Source organism: Microtus ochrogaster, linkage group LG3 (genome assembly GCF_000317375.1).
Source record: "Microtus ochrogaster isolate Prairie Vole_2 linkage group LG3, MicOch1.0, whole genome shotgun sequence".
NCBI lineage: Eukaryota > Metazoa > Chordata > Mammalia > Rodentia > Cricetidae > Microtus > Microtus ochrogaster.
Window position 1 is genome coordinate 12,019,228 of NC_022029.1, and position 17,177 is coordinate 12,036,404.

General features: G+C 41.5%; 1 protein-coding gene across 1 annotated transcript in view; it reads right to left on the reverse strand.

Annotated features, from left to right (window-relative positions):
- Ccser1 (coiled-coil serine rich protein 1) overlaps nucleotides 1-15,537 on the reverse strand; it is a 949,444-nt gene extending 933,907 nt beyond the window's left edge. The window contains exons 1-2 of the mRNA XM_013351266.2: nucleotides 14,199-15,537; nucleotides 12,869-13,050 (exon numbers count right to left, since the gene is read on the reverse strand). Of these exons, the coding sequence (XP_013206720.2) occupies nucleotides 12,869-13,050; nucleotides 14,199-15,510 (1,494 nt within the window). The 5' untranslated portion in view covers nucleotides 15,511-15,537. The remainder of the gene's footprint in view (nucleotides 1-12,868; nucleotides 13,051-14,198) is intronic.
- Between the last annotated feature and the right edge of the window lie 1,640 nt (nucleotides 15,538-17,177).

A 17,177-nucleotide genomic window follows, 5' to 3' on the forward strand; every position in this document is an offset into this window, starting at 1 on the left:
ATACAACCATAAACAAATAGTAGATAAAATATAGATAGATGATACATAATAAATATAGATAGGTAGACAGATGATATGGAGATACATAAGATAGACAGATGATAGATAGATAGATAGATAGATGATAGATAGATAGATAGATAGATAGATAGATAGATAGATAGATAGATGATAGAATAGATGATAGATGATATATGGGTGCCATGTAGCCCATAACATATGATATATTCCAAAAAAATACTAACTACTAAAATTTCTCTGTTCTTGGTCATGAGCAAAATTATGGAATAAGTATTTGCTTTGAGAAGAGTAATTTTTTGTTTAAGGAGAGAGGTGCAATAAACAATGATGAAAAAGTTTTCATTAGTGGGATATTGAGTCCTTTAGGTATAAGCCAAGGAGGTTATAGATGGGTCGTGTAATAAATCTACTTTTAGCTCTTTGAGAATTCTGCACACTGATCTCTAAAGCAGCTGCACCAAAGAATGTGGGTTTCCATTTCCTCATCCTCAACAGCATTTCTTGTCAGTTGACTGGGGTAAGATGAAATCTCAAAGTAGTCTTAATTTGCATTTACCAAATTGTTAAGGATGATGAACACCTTAATGATAATTCTCAGTCATTTTTATTTTACCCCTTGAGAATTCTCTTCAGATCTATAGTCTATATTTGAACTGTGTCATTTGCTTTCACGGTTCTTTTTGTTATCTATTTTGGTTATTAATCCTCTATTGGATGTATCGCTAAAACTTTCTCCCACTCTTTGGGTCCCTCTTGCCTTCGTTAATTGTTCCCTTTGCTACAACACAAGACTTTTATGTTTCTTAGTTACTGTTTGTCAGTTGACGTCCTTAATTTCTCAGCAAAAATAAAATCTGTTCAGAAAGTTATTTCCTATACCTATATCTCATAGGGCACTGTCTATGCTTGCCTAGTAGTATCAGCATTTTAACTTTCATAGTTGAGGTCTTTGATTCATTTGCAGTTGATTTTGCGTAGAATTATAAATATGGGATTCAGCCGGGCGATGGTGGCACACGTCTTTAATCCCAGCACTCGGGAGGCAGAGGCAGGCAGATCTCTGTGAGTTCGAGACCAGCCTGGTCTACAGAGCTAGTTTCAGGACAGGCTCCAAAGCCACAGAGAAACTCTGTCTCGAAAAGATAAATAAATGAATGAATGAATGAATGAATGAATAAATAAATAAATAAAGGATTCATTTTATAGTTCTATGTTTGGACACTCTCTTTTCCCAACATCATTTTTTGAAGATGCCCTCTTCCAGTGTGTATTTTTTAGCATTCTTATAGCATATACAGTGACTATAGTTTCATGTGCTGTTTTTGTCTTCAGTTTGCTCCCTTGCTTTCTGTGTAGGCTTTTGTGCCTTCATGGAAAACCTGACATAAATACACATTTTGTTGACTGGTCTTTAAGCAACACTATACTGAATATTTTAATGAGTTGGGTAAATTATTGATTACAACCCTTTCTATATTTGTGCAAACTGATTTTAAGTGCTATTTTTAGTGTGTGTGTGTGTGTGTGTGTGTGTGTGTGTGTGTGTGTGTGTGTGTTGTGTGTGGGCAAGTGTGCCACAGTGAGATCAGAAAAAAACTTCTGTGGAGAAGAGTGAATATGTTCTGAATACAATTCATTCATCTATGTATGAAATTACAAAAGAATAAATGAACTTAAAAATAAAATTCAGGAATGGGCCCCCACAGATTGTGTATGTGTGTGTGCATGCATGAATGTGTGTGCATGTGTGTGTGTGTACTGCATACACAGAAGCAATTGAGTCCATTTAGTGTTGTTCTTACACATGTGTAGGGATGTCCACTTGGGATTGGTTAGTCTACCAGTGGTTTGTTCCTTGAGAAAACTGATTCTCCCATTTTCATCCACCATTGATTGCTTATATTTCTGTATATTAATGGATGAGGTCCATTCACATTGGCAAGCAAGCTGTGGTTGTTACTGTGCAGATTCTGTTTAGGTGGACATACTGCTGAGAATTTGTGGATGAAATTTCCCTGTCATATCTAGAGTCTTCGATTTCACTGCAAGCATCTTGGTCCTTTGGCTCTAACAATCTTTCTCCCCTCCACATTTTTCTTCTATCCTTAGGCATAAGGTTGCACTGCAGATATATAAACTTAGGTTGAGCAGCCCACAGTCACTTATTCCCTGCATAGGGACCAGCTTTGTATTTATGTAATAGTCTCCATCTAGTGTAAAAAGAGGTATTTTTGATGAGGGTGAGAACTATACTTATCTGTGTTATGAGAATAGATATTTAAAAAATAAGAATTTTATTGGTTTAGAAAATGGCAGTAGATGGTTCTCCTCTTGGGTCTTTGACCTCTCCAACAATCGGTTTCTGGCTAGGTTTACAGTACTAGACATAAATCTCTCCTACTGAGTTAATTCTTGAGTCCAATTAGACAGCTGTTGGCTACTTGCAAGTTAAAAGCACTATTCCATCATTGGGGACCTTCTGTCGGTCTGGTCAATATTGTAGTCTGTAGGGTTTACATATAAATAGGCTATCGATTGCTTCTCCCTTGGCAGCTTGCAGAGCATCTTCCAATACTATGATACCTAGTCCTCAGGGAGGAAGCTTCTGGGCCAGTTCAATCTAGGATCCTTCAAGTCCTGTGTTCACAGTGTGTGGTATCTTCTGCTATAGGGTCACACTTCAGCAAACCCCCAGAAATTAAAAAAAAAAAGTCTCTTGGATTACATTGAGACTAACAACTCAAAGGAAAATTTCTCATGGCCGGCACTAGGCTTTATTAGACAGCCTATAGGAGGAGCATTATCACTCCACATGGCTTGGCACTACTCCATTTAAACTAAACATACACACACACACAGTCATATTTTTATTTCATTTTTGATGTGAGAGTTGAAATTTGGCAAGGGTGTAAAAACAAATTGCAGGAAAGACTTAAAAGTGAAAATGTCTTCATAGTCCTCATATTTATTATTTTATTTCCCACAAGCTGCTTTGAGATGAACATTTGCAAAGTAGGGATTATAGTAATGATGACACTTTGTGCTTCTCTAAAGTAAAATGCAATTATTTATTATGTCTTTGAACAATCTATGCCTACCTCAGCCCCAGTTCACGGCAGTGAGCACACAGGATTTGTATTCAACTACTCAGAACATTGCCCCACCACAAGTGTTATTCAAAGAGTCCTTAGAAGGCTGGGCGGTGGTGGCACACGCCTTTAATCCCAGCACTCAGGAGGCAGAGGCAGGTGGATCTCTGTGAGTTTGAGGCCAGCCTGGTCTACAAGAACTAGTGCCAGGACAGGCTCCAAAACCACAGAGAAACCCTGTCTCGAAAAACCAAAAAAAAAATAAAATAAAAGAGTCCTTAGAAGCCCTTCCCTGCTGCAGCCAGTGGGACAGTGACTGATTCTTTACTTAAATCTGGGATGGTCAGAATCCAGAACCAGGTATTTCTTACCTGCTTTAGAATGGCGACCTTGCAGGTAAAGAACCTGGCCAGTGTTTATAGAATGTAAGCATTCTAAAATTATAATTCTTCCTCTTCTTTTCTTTCCTTTCCTTGTCCTCTGTCTTCTTATCATGCCATGAGCAAAGAGCCACCTTCCCCTTGGCCATGCTATCCAACCCAGATGAGCAAACAACCAACAAGGGTCCCAGTCTGGAATACACTAGTTTGACCTTAACTCCACCTGAAAGCTTGGAAATGTGGCCTCAGCATAGCTGCTGTTGTACTTTGGGTGATTCTACTGCTCTGTTGTTGTTTGTTAGCTGTGGTTTTGGAATTTAAAAGGTAGAGTTTTAGTTGGTTGCTTTAGTAATATTAGTCTTTTTATTGAACAAAAAATAGTATTCTGCTTTAAAGTAAAAATATCCATAATGTAAAAATGTATATAAATAATCTTGGGGTAAAGTCAGGGTGCCAAATTTGAAAAACTGCCTCTTGTATTACAAGAATGAAAAGCAACTCTGTAGAAATCATTGATATGGGTCAATGTTTCCTTGTTTCCAAAAGCTAACTAATGGTCTGCTTCCTGCAAGGAGACAAGTGAAAAAGATTCTAACAACTTGCATTTTCCACCACATTGCACTGAATTAAAAAAAAAATGAAAACAGAAAGCAAACTATATCCTGACAACAGCGGCTTCACAGAGTTGGCTGGCTTCCAAGCAAGTTCTCTTCAAGAAACCAGTCTCCCCTCCATGAAACTTATGGGTACCCCAAAGTCCTTTTGTTGAGCAGGACTTCCCAGAGAGACAGATACCCTGGGGAAGAGCACGCACCGACATCCCCTTTGTCTTTTCTAAATCTAATCCTAACATGATAGGGTAGTCCTTTTCCATCAGCCACAGGGGCTTCCCGTGGGCTGCTGGGTCAAGTGCACACTTTAGAATCTGTGACTCGGGCTCCCACATGACTCTGAGATACTTTCTATAGAGTTTTATTATTATTATTATTAAAAAATAATAGACTGAGAAGGAGAAACTCACTGTGATTCATGAACCATAGCCAGGTGGCTGATTGCCCTTTCATTTGAATCTGTCTTCCTGCAGCCACACTCCTTTGGAACATAAATCTACCGAGGGCAACAGCATGCTGAGACAGACCGCCTCATCTCAAGCAGAGCCCAATGCATGCCATGAATTATCTGACAGCTGGTCACCCTCCACTTCCAATCTCATAAAGTTTAAATATTCAAGTTAAGATCCTCCTCGTGGAGTTATTCTCTCAGTAGAATGAAGAACGAAATCAGAACATCAGTGTGAACACCAAGCTCTGTAAAGGCTTCCTTCACAGTCTAGAAACTGCGATCGTCAGTCAGAACAGCACTCACAATAAAGACAAAGTTCAAAGTCGATGCTGCAAGGAAAGTAGGTGAGATCATCTACAGCAAATGTCGTCTTAAGCACTAATTTTGTTTTTGAAGTCAAATCCTGTGACAATTTCATACAATATTACCTTGAGATTTGACAGAAAAATGTTTTTGAATTAGTAGTAGTTCATGAATTTTTGAATTTCATAAGTATTCACATAAATGCATAATTCTTAAACTTGATTTCATGTAATAAAATGAAAAATACAAATGCAAAAAATCCTTTGCAGAGGCCCAGAATACATTTGTTAAGGGCTTTCCTACCTCTTTAACAATAAAAACCAATTGTTAGCGAAAGTAGGCTTTGAAGCCATAAAATATAATATTCAAATATTAAATATTCAAATCTTAAGGTTATATCCAAATGATATTTCTAAGCAATTTTAATGCAACTGATTTTGAAAAACCTTAGATTTTGAGAACTGCTAAAATAAATCAATTAAGTGGCATTTGAAATACGTTTTAAGAATTTTATTTTCTGTAGGGACTGAGAGGAACTAACTCGGTATCCTAAAAACACACACTTGAGACATGAGTTTGGCTCTTAAAGCACTTACCTTCTTCAAAGACAGTATTTGCTTTTATTTCTAAGGTCAACGAACAGATCTAGGAAACAAGCTGTGTTGTTAAGAAGCAGTCTCTCTTGGAGGAGTGCCAGCTGAGGCCAGTCCCTGGGACACTGGAGCAGACAAAGCAGAGGACACAGCAGGACCTAAGCAGGCAGCCAGGGCTGTGCCTTCCCAGACAGTCAACACATGAGGAAAGCCTGAAACTTTTGTCATGATCTGTCCTTTGCTTAACGGCAGCTGCTGTCCGCTGGAAAAGGGGAAGGCTGATGTGGGTGCCAGCGGTGGTGGTAAAATGTAATGCTCTGTTCTGTGGCACCAATCGGAGTGACGGTCCGATTTTAAGGGGGTACAATTGCTGATGCTCTAATGCAACTTTGGACACATGGCATGGGGATAGGTGGGGATAACTGAAGACTGAACCTTTGTGACAGCTCACTAGAACATCCATGTGTGATGTGACTATCAGAAAGGTAATGTAGGTGGGGGAAGGGCAAGGAAGCTACTAGCTCTCAAGTTCAAGGTCATTGCTGAGTTCCACATATTACTACTTGAAGTCTATTAGCCTTCCTCTTTGCGAAAACTGGAACAGATTGATTCCAGTGCCCATTTGCTAACAGAGCTCTGACACAGCAGCAATCTCCAGTCTTTTATAATCCACAGGTAACTTCACCTAAGCATTAGATTTTTCAGACGGGTCAGGTAAATGGAAAAACAACTCAGGCGGGCAGCAGTGGCCATCAAACAGCTATGTCTGAAGTGTGATCTGAAGAAGGAATCAGCAAAGGAATTCAGGACAGGAAATGTGTGAGCAAAGGAGAATTCATGCTGAAGGAGGAGAAGTACACAGATGGTCTCATTGACAGTGTTAGATTGTCAGAACTCAGGAAAAGATGCAAAATGTAAAAAGACTAGGAAAACTGCCGCAGTCCGTGACTCCAGTTCTCAACTGTGGCCATTTAAGCAATGTCTGCAGATATTTTATTTAAATTTTTGGAGGTTTCTGTGTTATGTGGGTAAAGGTCAACGATGTTATTAAACATGCTGCAGTCAGGTGAGCCAGTGCTCCCCATAATTTCAGCATTCAGAAAGCTAAAGCAGGAGGATCAAAATCAACTAGAGCTAGCTCAGGCAACACAGACCAAAGAAAAGTCCCACAATGCATAATACAAGTCCTCTAAGATGAATTACCTATGAGAAAAGATCAAGGTTTGTCAAGGTTGTCAAAATAGAAAGAAGGCCACTACAGCTGAGAAACTCCAGAAGAAGTGGACTCCCTGACCTGTGTAGAGGCAACACAGATGGGATGGAGCCCTGGCTGTAGGAGACACAGAAATGCACGCTAGTTGGTTTCCTCCAGGACAATGGTGTAGTAAGCAGTGCTGGGCGATAAAGAAGCTAAAGGAAAACAAGAAAAGAATGACGGAGCATTGTCCCCTGATGCAGACCATGACTAGTGGAAAGATTTGTTTAAGGAAAAGTGATGGATATGTTCCTCGGGTCCAGGAAAACTAAGGGCCATGGCCAGAGTTCAATGTGGTGAAGGAAAGTTTGCAGAAACAGAACATGCGCTGTGAATGTGCAAAGTTCACACTTGCTATCCAAGCGGAGCTGCTCGAGACCTATATGACAGGTTACAGGGAGAAAGGGTAAAGTTTCCTTGCAGTGCAAAAGGCAGGGGACCTGCCATGGGTTTCCTGCAAGCATTCTGGCAGCAGAAATCCTCACAAACAAACTAGCAAGCTATGCTGCCTCTCTAAGAAACTATTTACATAGAGCAGGCTGCTCACACTCAGAGCCCCACCTGCCTCTGCCTCCCCAATACTGGGACAGAAAGTGAATGCCTCTATACCTGGCTTTAGCCAGTTGTTATTGTGAGACTATTTCAAATTGAGTAGAACTGCTTTTAAAAATGTTTACTTAGATAAATACTAGGACTGCCAATGAAAGTCTGGAATCTGTAACATGGCCCTCAATAAAATGTCTTCTTATACTATATAGTCCCAGATGAAGCTGCTGGCCACTGACACCTGCTTTGTGAAAGAGGTAACTGTACACAGACACGCTGCAGCCCAAGCTTACTTCCACAGCCTGGTCTATGTCACGGGAGTCTGAGGACAGGCCCATGCTGCCTGACTCTTAGCACCAAAATAAAGCTCCCGGATGGGCCTCTCTTAGCACAATAGTTTCTTATGTTTCTCACCGATGCGTAAGCTAATCCTTGAACAGTTCTGAGAACAACCGGATAAAGCCAGGTGTGGATGTACACACCTTCAATACACGTTCTTGGGAGGCAGAGGCAGGTGGAACTCTGAGTTTGAAGCCAGCCTGCTCAAGAGAGTTCCAGGCTAGCTAGAGTGACATGGTGAAACCTTGTCTCAACAGCAACAATGAAAAAGAAGGAAGAAAGGAAGGAGGGAGGGAGGGAGGGAGGGAGGGAGGAAGGGAGGAAGGGAGGAAGGGAGGAAGGGAGAGAGGGAGGAAATAAAGAATAAAGAAAGGGAGGGATAAAGAGAAATATAGAAGCAGACAGAGACAGAGGCACACACAACAGAAAGAGAGACAGAGACACACATAGAGAGACAGACAGACAAACAGAAGACAAGAATAACAGCTGGCTACATACAGAAAGTATAATAGTTGAGAATACATGCAGTGAAACATCTTTTAAAAAAACTAAAAACCGGGCACTTGTTTCAGAATTGATATAAGAAGCTAAGAACAACAGAAGCTCTAATAGAAGAGGCCAAAGTAGTCTGACATGGGAGTGAAAGGGTCCCTGGATTAACATAAAAATAGTAAAGTGTCAGCAATCCAAACACACCATTGCACTGGCAGATTAAAACTGTCCATGCATGATGCATTTGTCAATCACAGCTCCTGACCTGACATGGCAAGTATGGTGGTTCATGAGTTAATAATAAACCATTTCTCCAATGTTAAAATTATGACAAATAGGTATATATTAAATATCTTCCTTGTTCTAAATTCTAGGAAACGTTTTGTTGGATTTTGCTATGCAATAGTAATATATTTATAGGCCTAAGTCAGAATTTCCCTTTCATAGTAAAGTTAATCTGTTGTATTTAAATTTTGAAAAATATAAAAGAGATAGGAAAATAGCTTTAAAATTGTTTAAAGAAAATGTTAAACCTTAAGACTGCAGTGATGATGTTTTAAGAATTTGCTATTTCTTTTATTATGCCTCAATTCTGCTTTACCACGTGTGCATCTATTCAGATAGTCAGAAACCTGTAAGAGATCCAGAATCAATCAACCCTCAGTCTCACTTGCTGTGAAGCTGTGTCAGCAAATGGGGCAACTATGGAAGACATAGGACAGCTTCGATCTTGGAGAAAGGATGAAACAGATTTGACCAATTAAAAACAAAATCACAGGACAAGAGAGACGGCTCAGCCGTTAAGCACACTGGCTGCTCTTGCAGAGGACCTGCGCTGTTCCCAGCATGCACGTGGCAGTTTATAATAATCCACAACTCCAGTTCCATGGGATCTGATGCCCTCTCTTGTCTTCTACGAGCACCAGACACACACGTAGCACACATACATACATTCGGGCGAAACACACATACCCATGAAAAGGATCTGGAAAAAATGAAATCGTTTTTAATCATAAAAGCAAAGCACCAAGAGTAAAAAAGCAAGCAGCCCTGATCTTCTAATGTCTCCACTTTAAGGACAGAACATTTCTGAAGATGTCCTGCAGCACTGCAGACGATTCTTTACGGTTTCTGCACCCAGACTCACATTAAAATGAAATGGCCACTGTAAGTAATGAAAGGTGGAGCTGAGTGGAATGTGAGAGTCATAAGGGTTCTGCCATCATGAATGGACTGACGGACAAATGGTGTTTCTTGGCATTGGGTCTGTCTCGGATGCAGTTTGGAAAGTTCTCTCATGCAATCACTGTCTCTTCTCATATGATGCTCTTGGGACTCTGCCGGCAAGGAGATAATGGGTCAGCTGAAGATAGCAACCATGAACCTGAACCATGCCCCTCCTTTACAACTTATGGAGTCTCCGGTATTCTGAGACAACAAAAACTGGACTGATGCAATCAAATCAGAGAGAAGGTTCTTTTCTTTGTCTTTACTATGGCCCTTAATATTCCTTTAATGACAGAGAAGTACAGAAATATGTACAGCTTTTAATGGGGTTTTACTATGTACTGTTTAATAGTGTGGTTGTACACTTTAGTAGGGATAGCTATGGAGGAAACAGAGTAGCAGCTTGGCACATCCTTCTGGAAAGAGCATGACGAGACAGGACTGCCCAGGCTCTTCAGATCTCCTTCTTGGCCTGACCTGCCCACCATTTAACATCAAGCAAGTTGTCATCTACAAGAACTATAACGAATGCAGGCAGTTTCTAAATGAAAATGACTCATCTCCCAAAGCTAATCCAAACCAAAGGCTTCTAAAGGGCTTAAAGAGAAACCTGCTGGTGAGTCCAAATCTCCCAGCAGCATATGAGTGAGAACACACATTCTAAACCACTAGCTTACTAGGAAGAACCAGGGAAAGCTGGCCCACCCCTGCGCTTCTCCGACATTGTGTGCAGTGACCCGGGAGTGTGGATGAGACCCTGGAAGTCTCCTGAAAGCCCACAATCCACATAAATGATTCTGACAGAAGAATTCTCTGGACTTCCTGATTGAGCTTGCAGCATCACCTAATGGTGCAATGTAGTTGAGCACTGAATACTTTGAAAGCCAAAATGTTCACGAGTACCCCGGGTGCCACCACTGTGACTATGGAGCAGCAAACTCGGCAGCTGTGCCTTGAACCCATTAGCATTATTAGAAAGGCATTCCTCACCACACGCTATATTAGTCAATTCTAGAATCGCCTAAATTACTGTATATTAAAGATATATCAAGCATATTTCAAATTAGTCGACAAATAAAAAGACTGAAGGATACAGTGAAGCCATGAAGTACTTTCTGGTAAGTCACCTGTAAAACATCAAAAGTGCTGGCTATTCGAACAGCCTGAAAATTTAGCCAGGCCATTGAAGCTTTACCAGATTCCAGCGCTAAGCCTAAAACGGTCCAACAGAAAACGGTGTTGCCCTGCCATCTAGTGGTTGTTTTCTAATACTGCAAAGAGACGCGCTGAAGATACAATGGCAAAGGAATAAATCCCCCCCCCTTTTTTTTTTATCATAATCTCTTTATTGATTCTTTGGAGATCTCACATTACATACCCTAATTTCGTTCACCTTCAAGTCCCCCTATATCCTCCCCTCACCCTGGTAGCACCCTGCCGAAAGAAAAAAATCAAAACAAAGCAAGCAAACAAACAAAAGCAAGAAAAAAAATCAAAAATAAAAAACACCTCTTCATTACTTTTCTTCTTTTCCCGCCTCTCCAGTACCTCTTCATTCATCATGCTGACATTGGGAGCAGTGTATCACATGGTATACCCTTTTGTCTAAACATATTTATTAGCAAATGTTCATTTTAGTGAGTCACTTTCTGGTTCAAAGCCTCTGGTTTCTGGTACACCAAGGAAACTCCTCTGGGAGATCCAGCAGCCTAGTTAAGGAGATCCTGTGGGTACCATTCCACAGCACCAATACTCTCAGGAGCTTCAGCAGGTCATAGATGGGGTAGATACTAGGTTGGGCCAATCCAAGGCCCAAAGAGACAGGAAGAACCCAAACTGGTCAGACAGGGCCTCTGGGGTCATCCAGTCTCAGGAGAGGGAGTGGAGCCAGGCCGTCAGAGTCAGTTTTCCTTTCCTGTGGTGAGGGGTGGGGCTATCTCTCCCAAGTGCAGGGCCAGCTCTCCTCTTGAGGGTCCAGACCAGCTCTCTGGCTGCAGCATCCAGTGAGGCAGGGCCAGCTTTCCCTGTGCCAGCCAAGGACAGAGCTGACTCAGCAGAGCCTCTGATTTCATCACCAATGGTTCCTATGGCCCTCTGAGTAGACACAGCCACAGACAGCAACATGGACTCCAGTTGCAGCAGGACTACAGACCTAGACACTGCCCTCAGCAACAGCTTGTCCCCAGACGACATCCTGGATCCAGGTGGAAGTACTGGCTACTCATATCAGAATGACTTTGGCCCCAGTCCCAGGCGTCTCTGTGACCTTTGGTGTCAACATGGGCCTTGGACTTCAATACAGACACCAGCCCTTATATTTTAAAGTTTAGAGACAGTGATTTGCTGACCTTATGGGAAAATTTACTTTAAGCATGAGCAGAAAAAAAAAAAATATTCAGATATAAAGTATCTCAAAGGCCAACTCTTAAGTGGACTGGATTGAAAATTGTTTATATAACAATATAGAAGCCGGGCGGTGGTGGCGCACGCCTTTAATCCCAACACTCGGGAGGCAGAGGCAGGCGGATCTCTGTGAGTTCGAGGCCAGCCTGGTCTACAAGAGCTAGTGCCAGGACAGGCTCCAAAGCTACAGAGAAACCCTGTCTTGAAAAACAAAACAAAAAAAAATATAGAAACAATATTTCTCCATAAAGAATACAAAATAAAGAATACAAAATATTTTCTGAAAGGAAAATATTTTTTAACAATTAGCTTCAATCTCAAACAGTGCATTTGTTTAAAAGCTTCTTAAGGGTGTTCTCTTGCTTAAAGTTCAACTGCAAAAAGGATGCTGTGTTTTTAATACACCAGAGGAAAAAAGACAAGAATTGTTACTTTCTGAAGTGCACGCACTTAGCTTTCTGCATGTACATGGCCAAATGCAAACAAGCGTGGTCACTTTTGGTCTGGTGGTACCAGGATTACTGGCGCCATCTACTGTTCTGTGGTTTCTGATTTTCCCAGAATTATGTAAATGCTTCTCACTGTGCACTGACAACAACTTCCAACACCAATCACAAAGATTTCCCTACAATCCTGTGTTACCTTAGGATTTAAGCTTACCAAAAATGCAATATCCACGCTCTGACACAAGCCCTCAGCCTACAAGCAAGCTCAACACTTGCATTTAGAATATGTTCAAGCTCCGAGTGGGGATTTTGCAATTTCTCCCACAGCTCCTGCACCTTGTTCACCCTGAGAAAAAAGACCTGGAATGAAGGTGACAATAGCACAAGTGTACCAAGTAGCCTGATCATAGATAGGAGATGCATGTAAAATATGATTTCCAAGGCGTCCCTGTGGTCAGAATTTCTATCCTAGGATTTTGCTTTGAAGCAGAAATGAAGCAATTTCCCCCAAAACAAGGAAATGTGGCTGCCTAGCACACTGTTATCTGTCTTACCCCATGAGACTCTCAAGAGAAAAATTTAACCTCTCTGATTGGCCACATCAATTATGGAACCCAATTTTCCATTCATGCTGTGCTCATTCTGCAAGAGGAGTGAGCAACCTAACACACAATGCATTACTTATTATTTGCAGATGGACATACAGACTCACCAAACTGTTCATTTTGGAGGACGAGGACCCAGCTCTGTGCTTTCTTAAGCTGCTGGCTTCAGCGTGCCCATCCTTCGGCTTTGAGACCATTCTGCCACTCCCTGCCGTTCCTTCAGATGAGGACCGCAGCCGCCGCTCTATATATCTTCCTTCATGATATGGACTGAGGCTGCTGGCAAGAACTTTCCCAAGACAAATAAAAAAAAAAGTGAATATCAACACTTACATGGAGTTTTTAATCAATGTACCATTTTAAAAGTATGAAAAACCTTAGTATGATTCAAAAGCCCTCAACCTCAGAAAAATGTCTAAGTTTGTAGTAACAGTTTGTTTAATCCCTGTTGAAAACTCGCAGTAATCGCATAAGCAAATCTCTCTATCACACTTGTCATTTCCTCACTAGGGCATCTGAGGCAGGAGGATTGCTGCTAGTTCAATGGTGTGGGAGAATTGTCTGTATCCTGTCAATCATATTTTAAATAAACGCTGATTGGCCAGGTAGGAAGTATAGGTGGGAAAACCAGAAAAGAAGTAGAAATGATACAATGAGAACAGGAGAATTCTGGGAAGGAAGAAGCTGATTCCTCCCAGGCTTGCAGACCATCAAGGAAGCGGATGTGACCTGACAGCTGAAAAAGTTACTGAGCCATGTGGCAAAAATAGATCAGAATAACGTGTTCATATAAGCTACAAGAGCTAATAAGTAGCATGACCTAATGGGCCAATTAGCTTTATAACTAATAGAGATCTCTGTGTGATTTTCTTTGGGGCTTGCCAGCTGTGGGGTACCAGGCAGGGCAGAAACCCCCAACAAGCAGGCCCCCTCATGTTACAGTTCAAGGCCAGCATCGGCTGAGACAGGTTTTGAATTTGTCAGGCTTTCTAACTCCAAGGACTACAGTTTCATACCCTGCAATCCTTTTGTATTGACAGATAGAATTTATTTATATCAAAATATGAATCCTGGTTAATAGAACATAGAAAACAGAAGTGAAATTGCACACATTTCCTTTGTGGAAATTTTGACTGAAATGCCTCCATTTCACTAACTAGCAAGTTATGCTATTATAGTCACATTTCGAGCAGAGTCAACTTCCACCTTCTTCTCAGGTCATAATAACATAAATAATACAGCTAGGAAAAACAAGGATCACAGACTTACGTCTCCATCATAAGTGAGATAAATTTAAAGTCAGTCAAAGCAAACATTAAAAGAAGTTACAAATGCAAGGGGAATGTGCCTCCATTCAAGACATGGGGCAAAAATAATTGATCAAATAACAATGAAAATCAATTTGCATTATTTTTTGCACGATGAAATTCTGCATACCTTTGGCAGCACTTGCTTCATATCCATAAGACGTTTTGTTAAAAACATGATGATCCCCAGAGGATGGGATTACCCTTGAATCTGAAATGGGGTGAACCCCTTTAATGCGTTCGGCCAGTGCCTTGTGTGGGTCGTAAGAGCCCAGTGTCCTGGGCGAGCTGGTCCTCAGCATTGGTTCAGTGGGTTTCTCTTCTCTTTGATGACCATGTGGTAGGTGAGTCTCTGTGTCGCTCACATTCCTAAGAGGAGATCCAGTGCCTTGCGGCAACACTTCCCTCTGGTTAGCTGCAGAGGTCTCTGGTAAAGAACGCAATTCAGAGCCACAGCGGCCATCTAGCCTGTACCTCCCAGGAGACATCATCATACAGGGCACAGTCCCCACAAACTCCATCGTGGTCTTTGTGATAGTGGTGAGATTGGGGGTGGGCTGAGAGGTAGCATCATTGTGACCAAAGTTGTCACAGTGCGATGCCATACTTCCACTTTTAGGAAAGGCATCTGCCTCAGACAAAGAGTCTTCAGTCAAGGCCAAGAATTCTGAAGGGGTCTGAGCTGTGGTCAGATCAGTGGAAAGTAGAGGCGACTGTAAGGAACTTCCTGCGTGCTCTGTTACATCCACAGAGCAAGACGGGGAAGGTCTCCCTACTTCGAGTGTCCGCTCCTGGTACTGTGCTATCGCCAGAGAAAACTCAGGCTGCTGTACCAATGGCCTGGATTGACTCTGTGGAACCGACTTAGAAAATTTAGAGTGGGACGAGAAGGATTTGGGGAGCAGCTTCTTTGTTGACTGCTTAAGAGAACGGCGAGTTTGTTCTTCTGTGAATCCAGAATCATCCCCTTCACTTCTGCCAGAACTTAGACAATTTATAAAGACATTCTTATTAGTTGAAGGTTCCTTTTCTCTTTCAAAATCTTCCGTCAAAGATCTTGTTATCTTCTTACTTCGTGAACTACTAAAACCCACAGAATGTCTTCCCCTGGTTTTGACTTGCTCCTCCAAACTAAGTTTCTGTATATTGCTGTGACTGGGTTGAGCACCATTGGAAATACTAAGGTTCTGTTCGGTGGGTTCTGGCTTAGGTTCACTCCCCTTCTTGTGGTGGAAGCTGATGGATGGAGCCCGGAAGATGCTCCTGCGTTTCCCCACACTCCCTGAGCTGGAGTTGGTGCTGGAAGGCGAGGAGCTGTGAACACCAGCTGTGTTGCCGGAAGAGGGTGAAGAAGGAAGGGAGTCATGCCTTCTGCTAATACTTTTCCTGAATATTGGCAACCGGGAGACCAGGGTACATCGTCTTGATCCTGAGTCCCCCATTGGGACCCTGAGTTTTACACTGTGATAGCCTGGGAAAAGGGAAAAGAAAGAAAATAAGTCAATAGAAATCAGTCTTGACCAGGATCTGGTTAAGCAAAATACAGCTTTTAAAGAAAAAGAATGGAATTTGCTTTGTACTACAATAATAGCATGCCAAAATTCAGAACTTAAGAAAATAGAAAAAGCATCCACAAACTTGTATCAAAATCTTACTATGAATCAAAAACTTTCACAATAACCACAAATACTTAGTCTACTAAGAAGAATGCTAAGTTTGAAAACACAAGATCTTTATTTAAGTCTGCTCTTAAATTCTGATACATTATTAAATCTGAACGTTTTATGCTTAAATATAGTCATGTTTAGTACCGCATGGCTCATTGGAGATCTATGCAGCTTAACAGAAACAGAGACCAATGATAAGCCAGGAACTAAAATCTGCACTCATGGAAAACCAATTGGAGCAAATTCTGTGTGGGTGGAGGCTGATGGAGGGACCCCGGAATATGCTCCATGGTGTCTGACACAGAAAGCTTAGGGATAATCAGAATGTGGACAAAAGAAACTCTGTCACAGAAGATGTAGGAAGCCAACTATGCGCTAAAAGAAAGACTTAAGGAAAAACTCAAAGTGTCACTAATATTGAGAGTAGCAACAAGGAACAAATCCAAAATACAGGATCCTTATGACCATATTTATGTTAGTGCATCTGGGTGCCAGTGGAGAAGAAGGTGGAGGAGGGGGTGGAAAGGTGTCTGCTATAATACTTTTTGAGGCACAAAGGATTTCTCAGAGATGACATCTTTTTGTTAGAACTCTAAAAGTTTAGTGGTAATGCTTTGGGGCATTTCATAGTAGAAAGAAAGGTAACTTGGTAATGTCCCCAGCTAATGAAGCAAAACCAGAATAAGAAACCAAGCCTTCTCTACCCCAAAGCTGGCTTATGGCCAATACAGCATGCAGGATGCTCTTCATTCTCTGGAGTGAATAGCAGAGAGCTGCCGGCATGCTCCCACTGCAGAGACTGTTACATAATCAGTCTTACTTCACCTTACACATTCGGTCTTTCTGTTTGGGTACTGCTGCTTGCCACAGACTTTCATGATACAGCACAGTTGGCTCCTGCTTTGCTTTGATAAAAGCTCTCATTTGATTGTTATATTTCTGATTGCCTTGTGGTGCTGGGTTGGAACCCCAGTGAGCTGAACACAAACATGCAAGCATTCTTTCCTCTCTGCTCTTGACAGCAGCATGGCTAGGAGCAGTTATTTCAAGTTCCTACTTTGACTTCCCAGTAATGGTGGACTGTAACCTGGATTTTCGCATTAAAAATAAACCCATTTTCCACTAAGTTGTTGTTTTGTCCAAATATTTTATCACGGAGTCAGAAACGAAGCTAAGATGCTTACAGTGGTGAGGATTTATGTCTTTTGCATGTGTCCTTCGTTTTTTGCTAAACCCTCCCCCATTTTGTCATACACTACCTCTTCACCAATGTTTAAACCTTTGTCCTTGATCTTCCCCTCCCCACCTTCATGCGTGTTCTAACACCCGCTTCCTCCTTAAGACCTCTTCCCCTCCCAGTATCATGAACCCTTTCAAGCTTTTCAAGCTTTTCTTGGCTTCTCTGCATACTCCATATTAAACACATGAATGCAAAACTTCAA